Source organism: Festucalex cinctus, chromosome 16, assembly GCF_051991245.1.
Source record: "Festucalex cinctus isolate MCC-2025b chromosome 16, RoL_Fcin_1.0, whole genome shotgun sequence".
NCBI lineage: Eukaryota > Metazoa > Chordata > Actinopteri > Syngnathiformes > Syngnathidae > Festucalex > Festucalex cinctus.
This window is the reverse complement of record NC_135426.1, coordinates 25,722,962-25,746,623: the sequence shown is the minus strand read 5'-3', so window position 1 is coordinate 25,746,623 and position 23,662 is coordinate 25,722,962. Positions and strand designations below refer to the sequence as shown.

General features: G+C 41.3%; 1 protein-coding gene across 4 annotated transcripts in view; it reads right to left on the bottom strand.

Moving 5' to 3' along the window:
* Positions 1-23,662, bottom strand: part of LOC144003042 (uncharacterized) — a 365,050-nt gene that overhangs the window by 6,805 nt on the left and 334,583 nt on the right. For 3 of the 4 annotated variants that reach the window (XM_077498802.1, XM_077498803.1, XM_077498804.1), the window contains one exon: positions 11,761-11,880. In XM_077498802.1, coding sequence (XP_077354928.1) covers positions 11,761-11,880 — 120 coding nt within the window. Of the gene's footprint in view, positions 1-8,174; positions 8,279-11,760; positions 11,881-23,662 lie in introns of those variants that run through there. The other variant, XM_077498805.1, reaches the window with a different exon arrangement.

Sequence of the window (23,662 nt, the reverse complement as noted above, 5' to 3'; positions counted from 1 at the left end):
TGCCCGTGACATGCTTTTTATCCAAATACAGTGAACCGTATTTATACTTAGTATAAAGAGCATAAGATGTCACATTGAATTTTGCAACTAATAAAACAAGGGGAAAATTATCCTTGTTCTCTTGTTTTGTTGTGTTTGCTTTTACAGCCAGATCAAGTGTTTATCATTGGTATTGACAATTTACTGTAGTCAATGAGCAAACCTTAAGATAAAATATTATGAAATAAATTAAAGTCCTTAGGAACTGCTGGCATATAGGTCATAGCTCTCAGCCTCAAATGTTTGTTTTGCTTCCCTTATACTGAACATTTGAGATTAATTTTAATTTAAAAAAAATAAAGCAGATGGATGGATGGTTCATTATGAAACATTAACCAGTCCTGTCATATGAGCATACTGTAGTTGTAACAACTGGAAAAATCCATTTTTAAACAATGAGACAAAACCTAGCAAACTAAGTTCTCACTATGCAGACTCATCATCGGAATAACAATTCTGGCATAAGTAAAAAGAGTTGCCAGAGGTGCATTTCCATTGGCCCATTCTTTGCATATGTGACAACAAACCCCAAAATTACTGAGACAAGTTGCCCCAAACTACCATGTTGAGTAAAACTCGCTCGAGTTAAAGTTAGCTTAAAACAGAACAGTGACTGAGGCATGACATGATTTGCTGCTACAATTTGTCTATGTACGACGCCTGTTTGAAAAATTATTAAGTTGAACATTTTAACTTTGGGTTGTGCGCTGGCACTCATGTCAGCTCACAATGTGCTATTTATTCTCCTGTCAGACAGTACAACCGCTGACCATTTGTACGAAGAATACTAGTATTCCACTTTTTCGTTGCGCTCTCTGATGGAGAAGAAAATTGCAATGTGACAACTTACCCATGATACAACTAGCCCCGGTCTCCCCTACACGCAAGGTAATGTAGGCTCACTCATATCCAAAAACTCAATTGTAGATAACTGAGTCCAACTCTTGAATCATTCACTAGGCCACACCCTCTAAAGGCGCACAAATCCATTAGTATGCTCATTATTATTGATAAAACCACCTTTCTTAACATTAGTTTATTTATTTTGTTCATACTACAGTGTTTTTTTTCTTTTAGTACAAGCTAGGCAACAGACCAAACTAAACCTGTACGTTAAGATACTACGGTCCTTCTGTTCATGTATCGTTAGCGTTCAACTGTAGCATTTAACGCCCTCTGTAAACTTGCTGCTATTTAGGAGGTGTGACGTGCCGGCTTCCTGAATCCTGACAGGCGAGGAGTGCCACGTAGTTATTTCTCCATCCGGCTACTGATACATATAATTAAGACGGAGAAGGCGTGAGGTGGAATTGTGGGGCCGATGACACGCGGCTGTTTGCTGATCAGCCGCCTGTCAACGGAACGGCGAGCAAACGGGGATGTGACACACACACCAAGCGGCTGACAAAAAGCAAAAAGGTGGACAGGCATTGAAGGCATGAAGGCAAATCGACTTTCGGGGAAAAAAAAATAACAGACTGACCACTATTTGGGTCAAATTATAAACTTAGCAAGCAACATTTTTTAACATGAACGTCATGCAAATCAACTTGCACTTATGACTGGTTAGTTAAGATCCAATCATGAACCAGAAGTTTTGACATCATCCAAATTATGCATTTTATTGGTTGAGACATGCCAACACGTCATGTCCACTGCAACCATCCATGGGTCTGAAGGGATGAAAGAGCTAAAGTTGGACGGGAGGTGGGAGTCGGGGGGAGGGCGTGGGCTAAGCACTTAGGAACACTTGTACGTCATCGCATCACGGCAAAAAAGTAAACAGGAAGACTGGTGACATTTTCAACTTACAGCAGTATAATTATTCCCCATTTGGTGCTTAAAGCGGATGCCGCATAGTCGAGGACCGCCGTTTTTGGCTCGTTTACAGTTTTACTGAGCCCCGGACATGACGTGGGGGGCGGGTCATGTTATTGTGGCTGCTATGTAAAATGCACAAAATGTGGCCAAGAAACAAACATGTAACAAAGTACAAAGTTTATTGATTTTTTTTTTCTCTTGGAAGTTAGTGAAGGATGAAACTTGACATGTTAACAAAACAGTGATACATGCGTGTACAGCACATTGTGCATTTTTTTTTTAACAAAAATGTGTAAAAAATAAATAAAAATTGCACCATCGTATCATGTCTGAGGAGTTTTGACATCCCAAGATGGAATACAATAATAATAAGGTGCCTAAAAAGACGAATGCCGAAAATACTATTAGTCACCGAAATAGTTTTTTTTGTTTTTGTGAGGCGCGTTTGTTTTGCGGAAAACCAAGCCCCGATGCTTGGTTGAAGGTGTGATAAAAGGCATTCATTTCTCCCATCCTCTGTGCACTTAAGGAAAGTATTAAAGATAAGTGGCTGAGCCTGATTACAGCTTAATAACTTGCGAGGTGTCATAATTACATTCCCATCAATCAACAGCGCCGTGCCTCCAACACGTTTCAGAATCATCGCATCATTATGCAAATGACACGTCGTATTCTCGAGATGAATTAGCCTTTTAAGGGGAAGTTTCCACTCTAGTTACATGTTTGACATGAGAAATATCTGATCTTAATACAATCAAACAAAAAGGTCAGAAAAATGTTCTATAGAGTTATTTTCTGAAAAAACTCACCTATTTGCTGAGGCCAAAACAACAACTTTAGAGTTACAACAGTTCAAACGACAGGAACATCATGCACAGTGATTCTTTCACATACCACTAGAGGGTGCCTGTGTATCACACTGCTGCGACTCTGCAGGAACAAGTTGATGAGCATGATTTCTCCTTTTTCTTATTGCGGCAAATTACTCCTTTTGTCTACAAGCAATTTATTTAGGCGATAAAAGATCCACGCCGCCTTCGGAGCCGTTTGCTTTTGTTTTCATTTGCTCCCCTCCTCGCATGCGGCTTGTAAATTAAAGTAAACTCGCAGTCAGCCTGACCTCGATTAGTTCCAATCCCCGACTGATGAAAAGTGCGTGAAAGGCAAATGAGAAAAGTAGATGTTTCTTGATTTTCTTTTTCTTTTCTTTTTTTCATAGCGACTGCAGGTGGCGGAAGCCAGCGTCAACTCCACCAGGCACCGTTTCTGCTCCTTCACCATCATTATGTGGAATTCTTTGTTCCTTGTCAAGGGCCTCTTCAGCCCCACTCCTGTCTGATATAAAGCGGCCGCGTTCACCGCTGGAATGTGCCGAGCAACGAGATGCTTCCACCGGAGGGGCAGGAGAAAAGAACCCAACGGGAGGCTACCGCATGACACGCCGCCCTTTCTTTCATTATCTGCGGGCGTTGGCCCTCAAACCGCGGCCACAAGCGACAGCTGCCCGTCACACGCTGCGTCACAACATACCAAGACCTCATTCCAGTTAACGGGTCACATTGGTTGCCACTTGATCCGTTTGAATAGGTCCAACACAGTGGTTCTGAATATTTTTACACCAAACACAGCTCAGAAAAAAAATGTTTGATTTGATCAAAGGGGAAGTCAACCCAAATTTAAAACATATATATATATTTTCAATATGGTATTCTGGTTAATGTTGTGTTTGTGAAATATGAGTTAAGCAGCAAAATCCAGTTCTTATCTATCTGAGGGGGCAGCCATTTTGCCACTAGCTGTCGACTGAAGATGACATCAATGTTGTTCAGGGCTCAGGCAACGGCCAATCACCGCTCACCTGTTTTCTGAAGCTGACCTGTAATTGGATGTTTTCTGAAGCTGAGCTGTGATTGGCTGTTTCCTGAGATCTGAGCAACATTGATGTCATCTTCACTTAACAGCAAGTGACAAAATGGCCGCCCCCTGAGAGGGATAAAAACGGCTGGATTTTGCTTCATGACTCTTATTCCATAAATGTAATATTAATCAGAATGCTATATAGACTTAGGTCCCATAAAACACTTTCCTGTCAAGAAATTTTAAAGCTGACCTTTAACCGCCAAGTAATTCTTTATCAGAGGTGTGCATCTCTCCTCAAAAGATGCCTACGAATCGAAAATCAATTCAGACAACCCCGAATGAAAATAGTTGGCTTTAACTTGGAAGCAGGGCTAAAAAATCTCCGTTATTTTACAATTTAACAGTTACCAAATATAACATTTAACAATTGTTAGGGACAAAATCCACCAGCGTGCCCTTAAATGTGTTTGGTTTAGAGATCTACGTAGTAACAACTAAATTGATTAATAAACAACTAATAGTTAATCAAATTAATTGACAACAGACCTTGTATAACTTCAATTCATTTGACTGATTACTTTTATGTTTTAATATGACTCAAGAACACATAGTCAATGTCAGTTTCAAATAATGCCATGTTTTTGAATAAAGGGATGGAAATTCAAAAATTCATGGAAAAGAAAAGAAAAATGGCAGATACACTGAGTATCTCCAGAGGGAGCCAGCGTTCCACTCGTAGTGACTTTTGTTTTCCCATCCAAAGAATCCCGGGTTTCAGATGAAAGCGCAAACTTTCGCACCTTGCACCTGCTGGCGTCGCTCGGTGCCATCCCTCCCGATCGCGCTAGTTGCCATCTGCGAGACGAATTGATCAAAAGGCATCGGAATGTGCCGCGGCGGCGCGTTTGAAACAGGGGAGCGGGCGGCGCCGTCGGATTTTTTAATTCCCCCCCCCACCATCCCCCATCACTCGGCTTCCCTCGTCCGCCCCTCCTCGCTTGTCACTGTCGCCTTTGAATGCATCTGAGCAGTTGATGTTATCCCAGGAAGTAGATCAGGCAAGAGCAACCATGTTTATCCATCAAATCAGCCATTTAAAGAAGACCTGTGGTAAAAGTTCAGCGTGTTAAACTCGACTCAATCTTAACTCCTCGTCCTTGACATGGAGACATTGTATTAAGGAAAGCTTCTGTCAACCTTGACATGATCAACTGACTAAAATTTGAACAAAAGACGGATTAAGTCAAATTCATGAAATGATTTCCATTCTATGTTCGAGGGTGTTCACAAGAAGGCTTATTAACTCATTGACTGCCATTGACGGAAAAAGACGTCAAATAATGCATTTTTGCTGGGCTGGCAGTGAATGTGTTAAACACAATGTGCCAATATATTTTGTGATTATATTGCAGCATCCTTTTTTCCTTTTTTCTTTTTTGAAGGCAAATTTTGCTTAGAAATCCGTCAATTTTGGTTACATCTCATCTTAACTCATTGACTGCCATTGACGGAAAAAGACGTCAAATAATGCATTTTTGCTGGGCTGGCAGTGATTGTGTTAAGGAAAGTTTCTGTCAAGCAAATGCATTGTAGTTACAGAGAGCAGCGTACTAGTTAAGCCGCTGTGGTGAATTTAATAAATAGAATAAATGAATAAATGTATGAATAAATACAGCAGAGAGCAACACAGTTTAGTACGGTAGCTTAATTTTTTAGATGCTGTAATCAATTCAAACAAATTCTACATGTTAAAGTAGTAGTAAAGTAAAGTGTGTGACGAGCAAACGCATTGCATTGAGCAAACAATGCAGTTTTCAGAGAAGACTCATTTTTAAAATACCATTCCCATGTTCCTAATTAGAGGATAAATTAAACAGGAAAGCTTTTTCGAGCAACTATATAGACTGAGCATTTAATAAACTCTTAATGCCACTATGCTCAATTCAATTACCCATTTACAATTTTTGAACAGATTTTTTTTTTTTTTTTTTTTTAAACGGCATATTCGGGAACATTTCTGTCAAGCAAACGATTAACTTTAAGAAAAACTTCCTTGTGCACTTCTGTGGAAAATCATGGCACTAACACATGCAAATTACGATTGAGCATGTTGCTTCTTGTCAAGTCTGCCATGTTACTGTCAGAACAGAAGCCAGATACGGACATATCAAAGAAAGTGAAACTACACGTAGGTGTCAATTTGCAGCTGACATTCAACGTGCGGTATTCAAACCTCATTTGTAGCAGCATTTCTTTATCGAGCAGCTTTGAAGAGACGTAGAGATGTACGGCCTTATCGTCGCGTGTCCGCCGTCAAGCAAAACAAGGAAGATTGACGACGACACGGAAAAAAATAGTCCACAGATAAAAAAGGTATATTAAGGAACACTCCTGTCTAGAAAATGCATCTTACGAAGAGAGCAGCTAACAGTTATTATTAGCAGAATTTCTGTATTATTGTGTAATTTCCATTGCATTTCCATTCCAGGCTTCTTTGGTCATGTCAAATGCCATTTTTTGAATGGTTGAAAAAAGGCATACTCAGGAAAGTGTCTGCCTCGCTAATGTACTAAGAACATTCCGTATTTGTAGCTACTTATAGGTGACTTTTTAAGTCACTGCCGTCAGTCAATTCAAATACATGTTCCAGATTGTTGTAGCAATTAAAAAAGGCATAGTATGGATAACTATACACACTTTGCCTTTTTTTTTTGGGCTTGTTTGCTATGCTTTATGAAAGAAGCAAGGTTTGCATTATTGTGTAGTTGCTACTTTTTGACCTACTGTGGTCAATTAAAAAAAAAAATGTTCCCAATTAAAAAAATAAAATAAAATACCAACTGGCATATAAGGCCAAATGTCTGTCTGGCAAATGCATTGCATTATGAGAGCAATTATGCTCATTTAGTTTCCATCATAGTGTACTTTTGAAGCCACTGCTGTTCCAAATGCAGATATCCAATTTTTGAATACATTTTAAAAGAAAGGCATATTAAGGAAAATGTCTGTCTAATGCATAGTACTAAGACACAGCTAAGTTTATATAATAACTGACATTTTAAACCTCTTTCGCCAATTCAAATGCATATTCTCAATGTTTGGATACACAAGTCTAACCCTAGTGTTGGGTAGCAATACTCGTAACTATTGAAGTAAGCAAGAAGCTTAATACTGAATAGGCTAGTTAACAGAAGTCTAGTGTTCGACTCAAGGAGGGAGTTGCTAGAGACGAGATTTGAGTAGATTTGAGGAGGCTCCTACAAGGTTAACAGTCAGCTCGGATTTAACAACAAGCAAGGCTAAGACATACAATAAGTAAAACTGAAGCAAACAAACCTGCAGCTGATTCTCTGACAAGTTCCCACCTCACTTCCTGATTCAGTTTTATATGTGCTCCTCAGTCGCTACTCTGAGTCACATGACCACACACAGAGAGGAATTTAAAGGAACAGGCACCGGATTTGGCACCTAGGCTACACAAGGCATATTAAGGAAAGTTTCTGTCAAGCAAATGCATCATAATGCATTATTATTATTGTTGTTCAGTTTCCATTACAAATATGCCTGCAGGTTTTGCAACTGCTATTAATAAACCAAACACTAAAAATGTCTCCGAAACGGAATGAGGGTCATCCAAAAAATAAACAAAAAATGACGCTAACCAAGTTGAGTTTGTGAAAACACTCCGGCACAGGAGCGAGCAATGCAATCATCGCACCGATGCCGACGTGGGTCATTTGAAAGAACGCCGGCGAACAGGCAGCGCCCGACTTAATCTAGCGAGGGGAGTCCTGCGGGCGGAAAGCGATGATGTCCAATGGGACACGGCGCGAAGGGGGGGGGGGGATGGACCGAAGGTGATGAAGCAATAGCCAGGAGACACGAAGCGGAAGAAAGCGAGGAGGCGAAAAAGCCAAGGAAGGAGATTGATCTGAGGAGACAGCAGGAGGACGGGTTGGAGAGAGAGGACAAACATACACGATGCTTACATGCATGATGCACTGTGAACTAGTGGTTGGAGTCAATGCGTCACAGTTCCTGGGTCCAATGTTCGAATCCTGGCTCCAGCCTTCTTGTGGGCCGTTTGCATGTGCGGCAGGCCAGGATTCAAACCCAGAACTCTCAACTGCGAGGCAAATGTGCCAAGCACGAGACTACCCTGCTGATCAATTAGATTTTCAATGTTTTGATTGGTCGATCGACGGCATTTATGACTTCAATGCAAATGTCATAATGCCATAAGATCTTACAGTGGCGCACTGACAAAAGTAATTGATACAATGACATTTACAGACCTTCATCAACAACCGTCGCCGGATTACAGAGTGCACCTTTCTCCCACTTACAACCTTTTATTGGCTTGTGTCTTCCAAAATGTCAAGCTGACATCAGAGTTTAGCAGAGCTACGGGCCTGAGCGTGAAATAAGAAAGTCAGAAATTGCCGTTGATGGAAAGGGAATGAGCGTGAACTCTCTGTGGGTCCGATTACTTCACTCCAGGCCACATCTGGCCCGCTCCCTCCTTTAATCCGGCCCACCAAACACTTACATTAGTGTCCTGCCATTTAAAAAAAAATAAAAAAAAAGCATTGATTTAGACTCTTCCAAAAATAGGCTCATTAAAATGTATGTATTCATTTTCTCGGCACAAACTACCATACTGAGTATCAGTGGTCCTTAACCTTGTTGGAGGTACTGAACTGGACTAGAATTGCTAAACTTGGCATTGCAAATCATGCAGTTACAACGCTGTGACTCCCATCACTCAACTCCATATTCATAGTGCACTTTAAAACAACCACTGCTATTTTCTTATGATGGAAAGCAGATACAATGAAAACAGCAGAGGACCCGATATTGAACCCTGTGGCGCACCATAAATTGATGTAAATTTATGTAACAACAGCTGGCTTCTCTGGCCCAAAGCTCATTTGAGATAGATTAACACAAAGTGGGCTGTGGTCTGACGAGTCAGATTGTCAAATTGTCAAAACTGATAGTCAAATTGTTCTTGGAAATAATGGACAGCGTGCCCACATTCCACATGTGTGGCTTTGTCACAAAAGAGTGCGAGTACTAGACTGGCCTGCCAGCAGTCCAGACCCGCTTCCCATTGAAACGAATTGAAGTTGTATATCAATCAAGAATGGAATGTTTACCAAGTTTCAACAATAAACAGCTTGTCTTTGTAGTGTATTGAATTAAATATAGGTTGAAAATGATTTGTTAATGATTGTATTCTATTTTTAGTCATATATTTCACATACTAATTTTAACCATTTTTCAAACACTTGCAATCAAATTGATTATGAAGAGCAAAATTAAAACATGCAACTTATTTTTTTTTTTACAAAGACACATCAATTGTAATTCAATTAATTCTAAATAGGTCAATTAAAGCATATACAGATTTTTTTTTGTTTTTTTTTTTGGGTTGGACCATGCTCACATTGCACATCCCCGCTTTTTGTTTAGTTCCGTCCCCAGTGCACTAGATGGCAGTCTTGCGGTTTCGTTGGCGGCGCCATCAGACCTAACCGACCCCCACCACCACCCTTTCCCCGGGCTGAGCCTAATGGCATGTGGCGGCTGGTGCCTGTGAGTAATGCCGCAGGAAAAAGCATTCCATAAGCTATTGCGCTTATTGGCGAAGAGGGTTGGGACGCTGGCAAAAACAAACAGAAAAAGAGAAGTGGGGAACAGGAAGAGAAGCTTGTGCGGTCCACTCTTCTAAAATCATCATAATAATGGGGGGGGGGAAAAGGCAGGTGGGGAAGGGAAGCGGGGGCAAAATCGTGTGTACTGACAAAGTGCAGGTAACGAAGCGGGGTGGCCAAAAATCATCCTCAGACGCGGTTAGTAAAGTCGTGTGACATCATCAGCCTCCTGCTTGTGTCTGTTCCTTCTAATTAAAGCTCCTACGCTCGGCTCAATACACAAATCAATGGCGGGAATTAAGACTTTTCACTGATGCCTGCTGTGAGAAGACGACGCTCTGTTCTGGCCATCTACGCTTAACACTTGGACTTCACTACTACGCTTTGCACACCACCTCAACTAGGACATCAAACTTCATACGTCACTATAGTACAACTCACAAATTCAGGTAAGCTACATAAACTTTCAAATTGAGCCGATACATTTCCTAAGATTCAATTCAGTTATGCATTTAACTGAGATCAAGTCATGAACAATACAGGTACAGCCAGTTTGAAGCAGTGGTTCTTGTAACCTGGGTCCGATCGAACCCGAGGGGTAATCCCGTCAAAAGAAAGTGGTGGGATCAATATGTGCAATGTAAATTCATGGAACATATGGTGTTCCACAGGGTTCAATTCTGGGGCCTCTGCTGTTTTCATTGTACCTGCTGCCCCCGGGTTCCATCTTAAGAAAAGAGTGGTGGATGTTTTCAAGTGAGTTGAGTTGAATGGTGGGAGACAGCATCCTAAATGCACAATTTGCAATGACAAGTTGAGAAATTCTAGTCCAGGGGTGTAGTTCACAAAGCAGGTTTAGTGAGAAACCCTGAAAAGTAGGAAACTCGTTTCAGAAAGGGAGGTAACTGAAACCAGAGGATAAGAGGGAACTCTAGCCTGTTTCATAAAAAGAGGTAATTTAAGCTCTCGGTCAGTTACAATAGTAACATAGTCCATGAACCTAACCTGGTTGGTAGCAGGTTTTTCACAATGAACCTCCAGTTTTTCCCTGTACCCGGCTCCTTTCAACCACGCGCAACAATTCATTTCCTCATTCATCCAGCGACTTTTTGTGTAAATACGCCTGTAGTCTATAGGATAAAGTCCACTTTTGTCACAAACATGGCATGTTCTCTTGACAATAACCCTATTGATGAAGGTGCCGCAATATTACGCAGGAAATAAAATATTTGTTGTGAGAATGTTATCAGACTGTGTATATCTGGCATTTCCGCACAGATACCTTTTTGAGCGGTACATTTTCACATCACAGTCTATCCTCTACATACACAACTTAATCCATCATTTGCAACATTACCAGACAGTCATATGTGCTCACATCACAGCAGTATTGCGCTCCGTTTTTTTCTTATTCCCGTTTCAATATTTGTACATTTCATCTAAGTGTTTTTTTTTTCCATCTTAAATCAAGTGTGCTTCTCCCTCGTAGGATTGCACCTAATTGAAATGAATTAATGAGCTATCATTCAACAGGTTTCCCCTGTAATATTGTTATCCCAAAGGACTATACATTTAAATTTATGCATTGACACGAGCAGCAAATGTTCTCCCACGCCGCTTTCCTCTATGGGGAGCCGCTGCAGTGTTGCACTTGTTTTTGTTTTTTGTTTTGTTGTTGTTGTTTTTTAATCAAGCATGTTCAAATTCGACATCGCTGCGGTGTTTCACTTTTTTTTTTATTAATCAAGACATGTTCAAATTCGACATTGCAGCGGTGTTGCACTTTTTCGTTTTTTTTGTTTTTTAATAAAGACGTTCAAATTCGACATCGCTGCGGTGTTGCACTTTTTCTTTTTCTTTTTAAAATAAAGATATGTTCAAGTTTGCCATATGATCGCATTAAGATTTTCGGGTGAAAGGGGCAAACAAAACAATTCAAAAGCAATGCGAAAGCGGAGGGCGGCGCCGTGCTGGGCTTCCCCGTTGCCATGGTGACTCGACGAATCGGGGCTCCATTGATGCGGTCTTTTAAAGTCCAGGTGAGACTACTCAGCGTTGATATAACTCACTGGAATCATCTGGACTGGAACCGAAAACGCAGAGTTTCCTATCGGAGGGTATGTCAACTCGTTGTTCAGGGTTAATCTCACATTTTGTTGAACCTCCTTTGTGAAATAAACCCAAAACAAAACTAAAGGAACACTTCCAGAGCCAGAGTCAATGAAAAGGCTATTCTCGTTTAATTTTGTTTATGTCTTGAATTTGACAGTAAATATTTTTTTTAAGTGAAGTATATATATATATATATATATATTTTTTTTTTTTTTTTCAATCCTGATTAAAAACTTTTTGGGATATTTTCACTTAGGCGTTGTGAACTCACTTTTGTTGCCGGCGGTTTGGACATGAACGGCTCTACGATGAATTTCTGGATCTTTTCAAACGTATCGCAGGCAGCCATGCACCTCCCAGCGATTGCAGCTCCAGTGGGGCTGTACATGTGCTGCAAAGGCAAAGCAGAAGATAGGAGGAGGAGATCATTTCATCTGCCATATGTTCGGAGAGACTAAAACAGAAGAAACAGGGTGCACGAAATTCAAAATGTCCAGTCCTAATGAAATCCTTAGTCAATTTGGGCTATTCCACTTTATTCTACAAATGGAATACTTCTTAAATAAATTAGGCATCCTCTCTACTTTGGATGTGTATCCACACACAAAGAGAGACACACACGCAAGAGCGCATATTTTAGTATGAGGCGACATTGATTTTAATAGCCACTTTAAATGTCTTTATTATTTTAAAAGCACTTTATGAGTCGCCTCCGGCGTTGCAGGCAATCATGAGATTCTGCTTAAATCACCTCAACAAAAGCTGCTGCCACCGCCGCCAGTAACGACTTCACGCGCATCTACTGTACCGACACGTCCTTGTGCATTAAAATCAGAAGCTCAACCTCCCCTCAAATGAACGGGCGCGGGGGACTAATCGACAAGTGGAATTCAGTGGCTTGGTAATGAAGTGCTGTTTCTGCAAGTGAAAATACAAGAATATTAACCCTGCCTCCGCTCGTCTCCAAAAAAAGCACAAAACATCTGAATCGGACTCTGGGTTCTGTTTAAAACGTGAGCATGATTAGTTTTCATTTTTCCATAGTTTACATATCTATACATGGAAATCTTTTCGTTTAAAAAGAAAAGACGACGATGATCATCATCATGGCCATCCATTTGAAGTCGGCACACAGGAGAAGTCTTAAAAAACAAACAAAAAACTAGAATTGACACTTTTGGAAAATGAGTTGCTACAGTGACTACAAAAGGAAAAGTACTACCTTAACAACACTATGAGCCCTCAACTTGCCACAATGCCCTAGCTCCGCCTTTGGTTCGTCATGGTAACAAAAGCATGCTGCCTCCACTAGTGGTAACACAAGCGATATTTCATCTGTGTGGAGGCTCTTGTTTATCTAAATGATTGAGAGCAAGTGGCCGCTGACCTAGTTGCAACACCCTAGCTCCGCCTCAGAGTAACAAAACCTTTACTTAGCATCGAATCAATGAGCAGTTGCTCATTTGCTTGAGATAAAATGGCCCCCTCGGAAAACGTTGAAAAGTGTTCTCTTTTGTGTATTTTGAGAAAATAATGTCAGAAACACTTGGGAACTGTTGGAAGTGTCAAAAATGCTTACTCGGGGAAAAAGTATTTCTCATATTGGGATTTCGAGACTTTTCTTTAGCAATACCACGAAGGCCACAAAGGGCATCTAAGGGTGTCTAAACTGAGGACACAGGGAGATTACTTCCATCGGCCCACCGGCATGTGAATGTAAACTCTCCCAGACACTTATCAGCTTGCAAATGACAAGGCGGTGATTCCGCGGGGACTTAAATATTAATTCCAAGGCCGGTGAGTCGAAGAATAAATCCGTTTGCTAATCGTACCGCGAGATGCTCGCCGCCAGTGAAAAGGGGGTTTGTGTAAATGACTAAAAGATTAGCTCCGTTGCCGGTTTTATCTGCAGGTCCAAACTGCAGAAGTGCATCCCTCAAACACCTCAAATTCCTCTCCAGAGTTCCAGTCGGAAATTTAAGGAGGATTTAGAGGCCCGCGTTCCAAATCCTCCGATTGTCTCTGCGGGAACAAGATAGTGGCGCGGCTTTGAAGGTGTAAAGCCGCGCCAGGTATTGCCGCTGCGCCGGGAAGTTGGGTCCAGTCGGACGCTTGTCAAATGTGATGGAGAAGCCTCGGATTAGAGCCCATTAGCCGAGGTGGGTGCCAATCAAAAGGCGGCGAACCGTATTGACGCTCCATCTTTGGAGGTAAACATTTGAAGGAAAACCATATAAGCGCCTCACTCGCGGCTAAGGACCTATTTTAGTTTAGCAGTGAGACCAAAAAAAGCCATATTTGGTCCGCACGCATTCTGCAGAATCTGAAAGCACCTCAGTGGATTAGCTGGCGCTGAAGGGCTCCCTCAAATGTGATCATATATCGAGGAGCCGCTGGACAACGCACTTGATAATGAAACAGCCTATTTGCTGGGATAAGACACTTGTAATATCCTAATAAAAGTCGGACTCCTGTCGCCCTCCAAAACGGCCCGCGTCAGCAACATTCTGGGTAGAAAGAGATGTCCGATTTTTATGGCCGTCGTCCCTGTGGAATATAAAGGTTTATGAATGGCTTTTATGCCTGCGACGTGCCCGCAGAGCTCAGTCTCTCGACGCCGCGGCTCAACTCGCTAACTGGCACAAGTCAAGTCAACACGGCTGGCAGTTTGGACGCTTTCATCCAGCAGGACTCCCTCTAGTGACACGCACAAGAATTGAGTACAATTCAGGTGATATCACTTTGACGTTGATAGTTTTCATTGTCTCGTTTTTGGTCAACACTAAGGCCTACCTTATTTTAATGATTGTCATGATAGAGGTACTCCAAAGAGTACTTTTTGATACGGTCCTTGGTGTGAAAAGTTTGAGAGCCACTGTTTTGATCAATGAGAAGCCTTCCGGAATGTTTTATATGGACTTAGAATTAATAGAAGATCAAATGAGGTCAAAGCGAGGCAAACTGCTTTTACTGGATGAGAAGAGAGATGAAAAGACCTCAACAATTAGGTACTTTCTTTATGAAATCTGCTCGTCCCCTGATGAGGTTTTACAAGAACAGCAGACGGAATGATTGTGTAGCTCAATATCATTTTGATTTAGGACTTCTTCTAGATGAGAGCGACCTAGCTTTTCTTTTAAAACTCTCCTTTGTCATGTTCCGCGGCACAGATGTGAACACACACTCGCTCACACACCCCTGGAGCTTAATTTGCATCAGAAGACTGCTTCATTTGAATGCCTTTGATGCAGCACGGCTTCGCTCAAACCAAGTATCTGATCCCAATCCCCAGGACGGAAGCACGTGGGCGTACCGGCGTAACCAGCCAGTCCTTCCACCAGCTACTTCTTTGTGTTCCTCCGCGTACTCGCGGCCAGCCTTCCTCGATTCAATTTACACTTTTAACATGCACGCTTAGGAAGCCAATCATGCGCTTCATTTATGGAGATGAGGTCTCTGGGCTTTGGTCTCTTGGCGGCCAAACTTGCCTTTGGCCGACGTGGGTTTCATAGCTGAGGGCAAACATGGAAGTGAATGAAAGGACCACACCGGCGACTGAATGCGGAACACCTGCGTTTGCAAAGTACGGACATTTTGCAAAGTTGCAAACTGTCAGCAGGAATTAACGGGACTGGAGAGGAATAAACTAGCAATATTGAGGGTTGGGTCTGAACTCATTGACTGACGTTTATATTCGTCAAATGGAATCCAACTGTTCAACAGGTTCTTAAAAGGTAGGCATGAAGGAGGGTCTCGCCCAATTTGTCTGTGAACATGAACTTTGTAAACTTCAGTCACCTCAAACTCAAACAGAGTATGTATACATATTAGGGGTATAGCAATTGATCGGCCAGGATTGGAAACGGCGCACATTTCCTTGATGTGAAATTAATTACTGATCTCTTGGTGAACCTCCAAATATTAAACGATAGAAGAGGTACGCTCGAGTCAAACCTGCTTCTTTTGTGCCAGGTGGGATTTTCACCTCATTTGTCAGCCAATGGGAAAAAAAAAAAAAAAAAAAAAAAAAAATCACTCCTTTACTTGGCAACTTTCCTTCACAACCTTCTTGACCTTGACACAATCTCTCAAGTGGGATTGTATTTGATGCGGTGAGCTCAACATTCGGGTCGGCATCGTAAAGCACCAAAGGATGAAGTGCCTTTAAGCGTCTTATCATAAACACACCTTCTGTTCCTTGCTGTTTTTTTGTTTTTTGTTTTTTTAACCCCCCGAGGCCATTAAGAGTAAATCTGTTCATTGGCCAGAAAACATACTTGATGTACAGTGTGATGGATTTACAGCATTTTGACGCTTTTGCCCCTTATTTAGTCATAGTGGCTGAAAACAAAGGCTGCCGTTTGTTTGGAACTCTTTGCGCTTGCATTGTTTAGACAGGAAAGCCGCCCTCTGGCTTTGGCGTTGTCCTCACTGCAGTTCTTTATGTCTGAGAACAAAGACAATGTGGCGCTGCGAAGGATTACACCTGATCAGTGGTAGGAAGTAACAAAGTATGCATACTTTGTTACAGTATTTCAGCATATTTTTTATTTTTTTTTACGTAACTTTATATACATTTTAATTATACAGTGCAACCTTCTTTTCTGTCCCTGAAAGTTTGACTAAAACTGAACTGTATGAAATTCAAAGCAATCGTATTCGCATTTGAATTAGTGCACCCAATCACCTTGTATTGATCGCCAATTACGTTTCTCCACCGGCGCGGTTGTAGATTTATTTATTGTTTTTAGTGAAAAAAAAATTGGTTGCCCACTGGTGAATAATGGTTGAACTATTGTTTGACATCAGTCGATAATGTGAAATGGGGATTACAGAGCACAAACATGCAGTGTCATTGATTGGTTGATGGAGGACAAATGAAGGCAGATTATGTGTTGATCTGGCACTCCAGCAAGAGCTTAGCACTCAAATATTCCAGAAGACAAGATCACCCTCCCCTGTCCCTCAAAATGAAACCGACTCCTGCTATTCTCTTGGCACCCGAACCCCATCCTGACCACGGTGCGTCCATTTCCAGGACCGGCGTTCCATCAGGCTGCCTGATGAAGAACCGTGTCTGGACCACCTGCGCTTCTGATTGCAAGGTAGCCGCAGCTCGTGTCCAGGCACCCGGATGGGGTTAAGTGGCACTTTAATGGTATGGCCCGTGATGCACGGGAGATTGGGTTGTTGAAGGACACAGCCGGGTAAACAAACCCAAACAGAACCGGGCGATAAACAGGAAACGACCGTGGATGTTTTTCATGTTAATAAAATGGGATTTCATTCCAAAGCCACAGAGCTTCAGGGACTGCTTTGTCTTTGGATGATTGTTATTGTGTGTCTGGGCAGATGGTGTCTGTGCTGGGTTGCGGGTGATAAAGCACATATCAAGCCAGTAATGATAGCATTAGCCGGGGGAGCTGCAGGTGGCTCATCACGATGTTTGCCTGCTAAACTGCTGACTTATGTCCCAGGGTTAAAAAGACCACAGTCATCTAATAGCGAGTGGGAGGTATAGGATGCTTTTTCTCTTTTTTTATTTTTTTATTTATCTCTGTGTGTCACTTTCTCTAAAGCTTGAGAGAGCAAAAAGGAAAAAAAAAAAAGTCAAATGAATATCATTATGGACTGTTTGGTAGCATTGGGACATTACACTTAGAGAAGTGGAAATGGAAGAAAACATGACGTCTGCAGCTAGAGCAGCTTCTTGGATGACTTTCAAAATGATTTCAGAGCACAGAAGTCTTCAAAACATATTGCTGTATCTCACTTGGATTTATTTGTCAGAAGAATTAAAATTCTAAAGTTAACTTGGGGGTAAGATTACAAAGGGAAAATTACCGAAGGAGGTTTTCGCACTGGCAGTGCTGCACGCTGCTGCGCCATGCCGTGAGCAGAAAAATAATTAGCATCCAAGACGACACAGCCCTCCATGTCCCAGACCTCAACCCTATTAAGAACGTACAAAGCATCCTGAAGATGGCCATGGCAGCTTAATGGTATGGGCAACGGTGAATGGCCGCGATTGCCGTGGATGAATTGAGAGATGTTTATGCTTAAATGCTGAATGTGTCTGGCGTTTGTAACTTTTGGCACAAGAAAGAATGAAGAATTTGTTGTTGACAGAAACGAATATTATCAAACATTTATTGAGTGGCAGTATAAAGAAGCCCCCCCCCCACCGATGCACCACTCTGCCAGGGCAACAAACTTGCCCCAAAACTGCTCGCCATCTTTGGTTTTGCATTTCTTGCAACCTGTGCAACTTCAAAAACCAAAGTTGAGAACACTGACAATGAAAAAGACAAAGGTTTCCACAGAGTTCAGAATCCAGCCGTCAAACCTGCGGGCAGCGTCGCATTTGGCATCAGGGAGAGATCAAAAGGCCCACGAGTGTGATGTAACGCAACCGTATCTGACATGTTCGTGTCAGGCACGCCGCTTGCTCTGTTTAAAATTCCACAAATGAAATGGTGGCGAAATGCGGCCGCCGTGTCCCTCAAAGAGAGATAATCACTGTGACGGGTGTATCCATCATGTTCACGGCTGAATGGAAATGAGGTTGCCCTCCGTGTCGTCAAACCGCCGCTGATGGCTGCAGGTATATTTGAGGCAAATTATCTGGCTTGTGTAGGCAATTTGGCGTCGAGTACACGAGTGGGAGTGAATTAAAGAAACGTCCGAGCGATCTTGCGCGGGAGGGGGAGATTGCCTCGGCCTAGGCGTGAAAACAGATGCCTGAGAAAGGAGATATTCGAAGGTACGTTTATATAACCCGCATTCGGGGGTAGAAAGTGACGGGGGCAGTAGTAGGGGAGAGGAGCAAATGAGGTAATTATCCTTTCCAGCCTAATTTGAGGTGCTGTTTGAAATTAACCTATGCAAATGAGGTGCTTCAAATCACCGCCGCGCAAACTCGATCGGTTTTATCGCAGTGACATCACTGATAAAAATCATCTGTGAAAGATTGATATCTGAAGGCTTGTGTGTACCATTTTGCATTTCTATACAAATGTGAGAGCGTAAACAACGTTTTTGAAGCGACAAATACTCGCTCACCTCAAGGAATATGAGCAGATGGAATGTTCCGGTTAAACTCAGGTGGTAAAAGGATGCGCACCGTGTGAACAAAGGTGAGCAGCAGGGAGTGGGTGGCACTTTGCTGCAAGGCTGCATTTTGTTTTTTTTATCTTCTATTGTATGGTACTTTGTTTGCAAGAACAAAAACATACAGCGGAATGCCAAATCAACGGACCCAGAACCAATGGAACTCACGTTCAATGGACAGAAAAAGTCTCCAGTCCACTCAAAATGTAACTTTCAATGTTTCCTAGTTCCAGAATTGTCTGCAATTGGCCACAGAGCCATTTTCCTCGCTTATCATAGATATGCTGACTTATTGTAACCTAAAAAGCAAATCGTAGCACCCATATGAGCAGGGCAACTGCCCCATCGAAAGTGATGGAAAACATTATCTTAGCATTAGCATTAGCTTAGCAGTACCTACCAATTCATATCTACGGCTGTTTTTGTCGTGTACGTCTGCAATATATTACTCTTTTTTTTTTTTTTTTTTTTTTTTTTTTTAAGATATTGTTTGCAGTTTTTTGTTTGTTTTTTTGTGGTACATTTTCAGTCAAGATAATTACAGATCACTTCAATGTACTTCATTGATGCGATTCTTCAGAAAAAGCACAAAACATGCAACGATTGTTTGAAAGATTATGAAGAGCATTATTGCTGCTTGAAATGACAAATACAAATAAACATTGTGTGAAATAATGTTTAACCCGTCATGATTTATTTCCTCCACTATTTCCCCTTGCACACTCACTTGTATTCGATCGTGTTTATGTATTCACTGCTGGACTTTTCATCCGCTAGCAGGTGGATGGCCTGGATAGATATTTATGTACTTGTATCCGCCGCTTTAGAAAGGGGATGGATGGACATTATGGAGGAGTTTGCTCGGGATCATCTCACGATCTAAATGCAAATTTTGGGAAGTGGTGTGAACGCGCCGGGGAGGTTATTACCTACATGGCTGCCTTTAATGAACAGCGTGCGGCGTTGGAGGCAAAGTGAAGTATTGCGTCCGTATGATTACACTGAATAATTGCTCTTCCTTTTTAAAATATCCTCATTTCTTCGCACCTCCGCCAGCCTTGAGCAGTCGCGGAACGTAGATAGCGACTTGTTCCAAGGTGTGTTGTGAACTCGAGTGTGGCACCAGAACATGTTCGAAGAATTTCTACCCTGTGGCGCCAGCTTCAAGAAGAGCAGTCAATAGGCTTGGAATGATCAAACTAACTTAAAAAAAAAAAAAAAAAACAGCAATAAATGTGTCATCATCCAACCATTTTTTGAATGACTTCCAAATATTTTAAAAAACAAAAAACAAAATGAGATTATTCCCAAGGACACTTCTGATTTCATGCTGCTGTGGTTATAAAGGGAGGGAAAAACACACTATCCCCTGACCTCAATCCAAGTGAGAACCTGAGGAACATTCTTTCGCACAGAATTCTAACAAATAAAAGTCACCTTTTAAGGGAGAAAATACTGAGTGAAATGAAAGCAATTACTCCACCTATGGCCCCTTTGAAATGCTAATGTGTCGTGATTTCCTGAATAGCTATTTCAAGAAAAGCCCGTTATTAAGAATCAGGTGTCTCGACGCCGGCGCCGCCGCCATTGATCCACAGTTCATAATCTTAAATGAAATATATTGCTTCCTCATGAAATTTCTTTACCCTTTTCACTCCTTCCAAAGTGGAGAGCGGGCTTTGTGGGGGAAAAGGTCACCAGGCTTGGGGGAGCGCACACTCGGCTGCTGACTGGCAAATGTCATCACTTTCTTTTGAATTTGACGTTTTTTTTTTTTTGTAGCTGTAGCAACCTAGCTCGGCGCTAACTGCTAACTGGCACTACCGAAGCAGGGATGCAGTGGTACGGTGGTACTTCACAGTCGAAATGGCTTCACCACCCTAGCTTTCTGCTCTTGAAACATTCTGCATCGTAGCTTGAGTACGGAGCCTTTAGGTTACTGCACTATGAATATATATATATAATATATATCAAAACATTTAAGCAGAGTGAATACTTGACTTGGAATAGTCAATTCAAATAGGTATCCATAATTCAAATGTTTCTTATTGAATGAGGATGACCACCGTCTGGTCCTTCTACTGCCAGGAAAGTATTGTGAATTGTATTGCACAATACGTCACCTGGAAAAGCAACACGTTCATTCATTCATAAAGTTTGTTTCCGCAGTTTTCCCGCTGCGAAGGCTTTGATAGGATTTCACCTTGTCGAAACCAAACACGCTGGCTTTCCACCGGCAACTGAACATCAAGTTAAAAGCGAGGCCTATAAGGGAGCGTCTGCTCGCCTTTAGCACTAATGGGGCCCAAACTGCAGCGCTTAGGCTGCATATGAATGTAACCGGGGTTGAATTATTAATGGCGGGGGGGTGCGCTTCGTATTCTGCCTGGCACTTCCTGAGTTGATCTGCCTCCCACGTGGATTGGAAGCTGTCACCCATAATTGGAGAAATCATGACAGCGCCGAGTTAAGTGCTCCGCGGTCCCCGGGTAAAGAATGGGAATCGGCAGCACCGGGAGGCGGAAACATTTGCCGACGTGGGTATTTGACTTTGGAACTTTATAGAACACTCATCTTAATCCTTTCACGCCACAGGTGATGTTACCTGAAGTACCACCACAGCGTATCTCACAGGACATCCTTCACTTTTAACTGGTCACTTAATTCACAATTTTAAATAACATCTTTTTTTTTATTCATTAAATGAACAAATTATTGATAACATATTAAGTAGTAGTACAACAATGTGAGATGTACAATTAACCAATTATTTTACTTTATGTTAAATATGAATTTGAAGTGGGTTATTGTTACGTCTTCATATGTTTGTATTTATGAACTTGTAAATTAATTAAATTAGAATTCAACAACCATTTCATGAGATAAAAGCAAAGTGTACATCACGAATTTAAAAACCACAAATAAAATACATAAATAATCAAATAAAGTACTCATTTTTATTTACAGTAAATCAACTAACTAATTATTGAACAAAATCAAATCATTGTTATTCCAATGTTAATGAATTTACTTATAATATATTTAACTAACTAATTTTTTAAATTTTACTCCCAAATTGTACACAATTATTTAAAAATTAAATCACACAATTCTGTAATAAAAATAGATAGGCTATACTAACCAGTTTAAAACATTTTATTCACACTAAATAATTTAACCAATTAATGAAAAAGTAAGCATGACATAATAATACACAATTACTTCATTTAAAATATTATTTCTATTTTTGTATTTTATGTAAAAATAACAACAAACTAACATGATTTTATCAGTCTTAAATGTCTAATAATTAATATTTTTTATTCACAATATATTAATTATCTAAAAAGTACATTTACCACTATTTTTGTGTTATACATTTAGAAATCTAAATATTATATTTACTATTATCATGTAGTAATTTAATAAAATAAATGTTTATTAATTATCATTATTATTCATAAATACAATTGGCTTTTATTCATAGTAAAGCAAAAAAAATATATAATTATTTCGGAGTAAAAACGGCTAAACTTGTGCAATAAATAACTATGGGAAAAATTGAAAAGCAAATTGCCCACCCTTGCCTTCACTGACCGCTCTACTTGGCTGAGCACACCCCAAACCGCACCAAATGAATCGCATCTGAAGGAGAGAAAAAAAAAGCAAAGCAAAACAAAAAACCCGAGACAACACAGAAAGTGTCGTCCTTGAAGCCCCCCCATGGTTCCTGCTTCTGACGGAGCGCATCCCGGTGCGAAGATTACGTGCCCCCGCACAACGCTTGGGGGCGGCGTCAAAGCGACAGCTCATGGCGCTGGCGGACCCCCGCATCCCATCGAGGGGGCGTCTCGTTTCTTGAGGTGAGCAACATTGTGACATCTCGTCCAGGAAGCACAACTTGCACTCGATACTTAAGCATAAGTACACAAACTTGTGTAAAAAAAGACGCGTAAAAGTAGAACAAGTCATTCAACTTCTTTACTCATAAAATAAAATAAAAGTCAATGTGGTTTTTTTCGACCATTTTTTGCTCCGAAAAGCAGGAGAGAAAGCAGCCACAAATTGCTGACTCGACGCAAAAGGCTAATAAAGAAGCATGAAATTGCTTTTGGAACGTTGTCGTGGAAACGCGTGGCTTTTAATTTCAAGTGGATGTTCATATTTCATCACAGGAAGGCGTGTGCAAAAACAATTGTTCGAATTATTTTTTAGCTAAACAATACATGTTGCCAATGTGAAGAAAAATACCATTTTACTGACATGTTCCACAAACATACATGTCAAAGATGTGATTTCTTCTTCTTTAAAAAGGGTTAAGGAAGGGTGGGCAATAGAAAGGAAAGGGAGGAATGGCAGAAGGTGGGAGAAGGACGTAAATGAAGGAAGAAGGCAGAGATGGAAAAGAGGAAGGAAAGAAGGCAGCAAGGCACAGAGGACAAAGGAAGAAAGATGGAAGGAATGAAAGATTAGAGGAAAAGGGAAGAAGGAAGGACAGGCAAGGATGGTGTGAAAGGAAGGAAGGAAAGCAGGAAGGGAGAAAAGGGTAGAAGGATGAAAGAGGAAGATGAAGGATGGAAGAATGGAAGAGAAGTATGGATGGATGGAAAGAAGGGAGGGAGGGAGGGAGGGACAAAGGTTGGTCAAAAGAAAGGAAGAAGAAAACAAGGATCAAGGGAACATTTGAAAAAAGGGAAGGAAACAAAGATTGCAGGAAAGGACAAAAATGATGAGTAAAAAGGAAAAAAGAATGGCAGGAAAACAGGAAGGAAACAAGGAAGGTATGAAAGGAAGGACAGAAGGAAGTGAAGAAGGAAGGATTTTGAACCCGAACCCTAATTGGAAGGTTTCTTTTGAATTTCCGAGATGAAGTCGTGTTCTGCCGCTGCCACTTCCGCAACAAAACGTGCTCATGGTCATCAGCGCCATTTGTTGCTTTCCTCGCCTCCAGGTCAGCGAGCACGCTGCAATCCAAACGCTTTACGGCGTCTCTCCATGTACCCGATTGCCGATAACGAGTTAGGACCCAATAAATCCGGCCTGAGCGCGTGCAAGTATTGTAT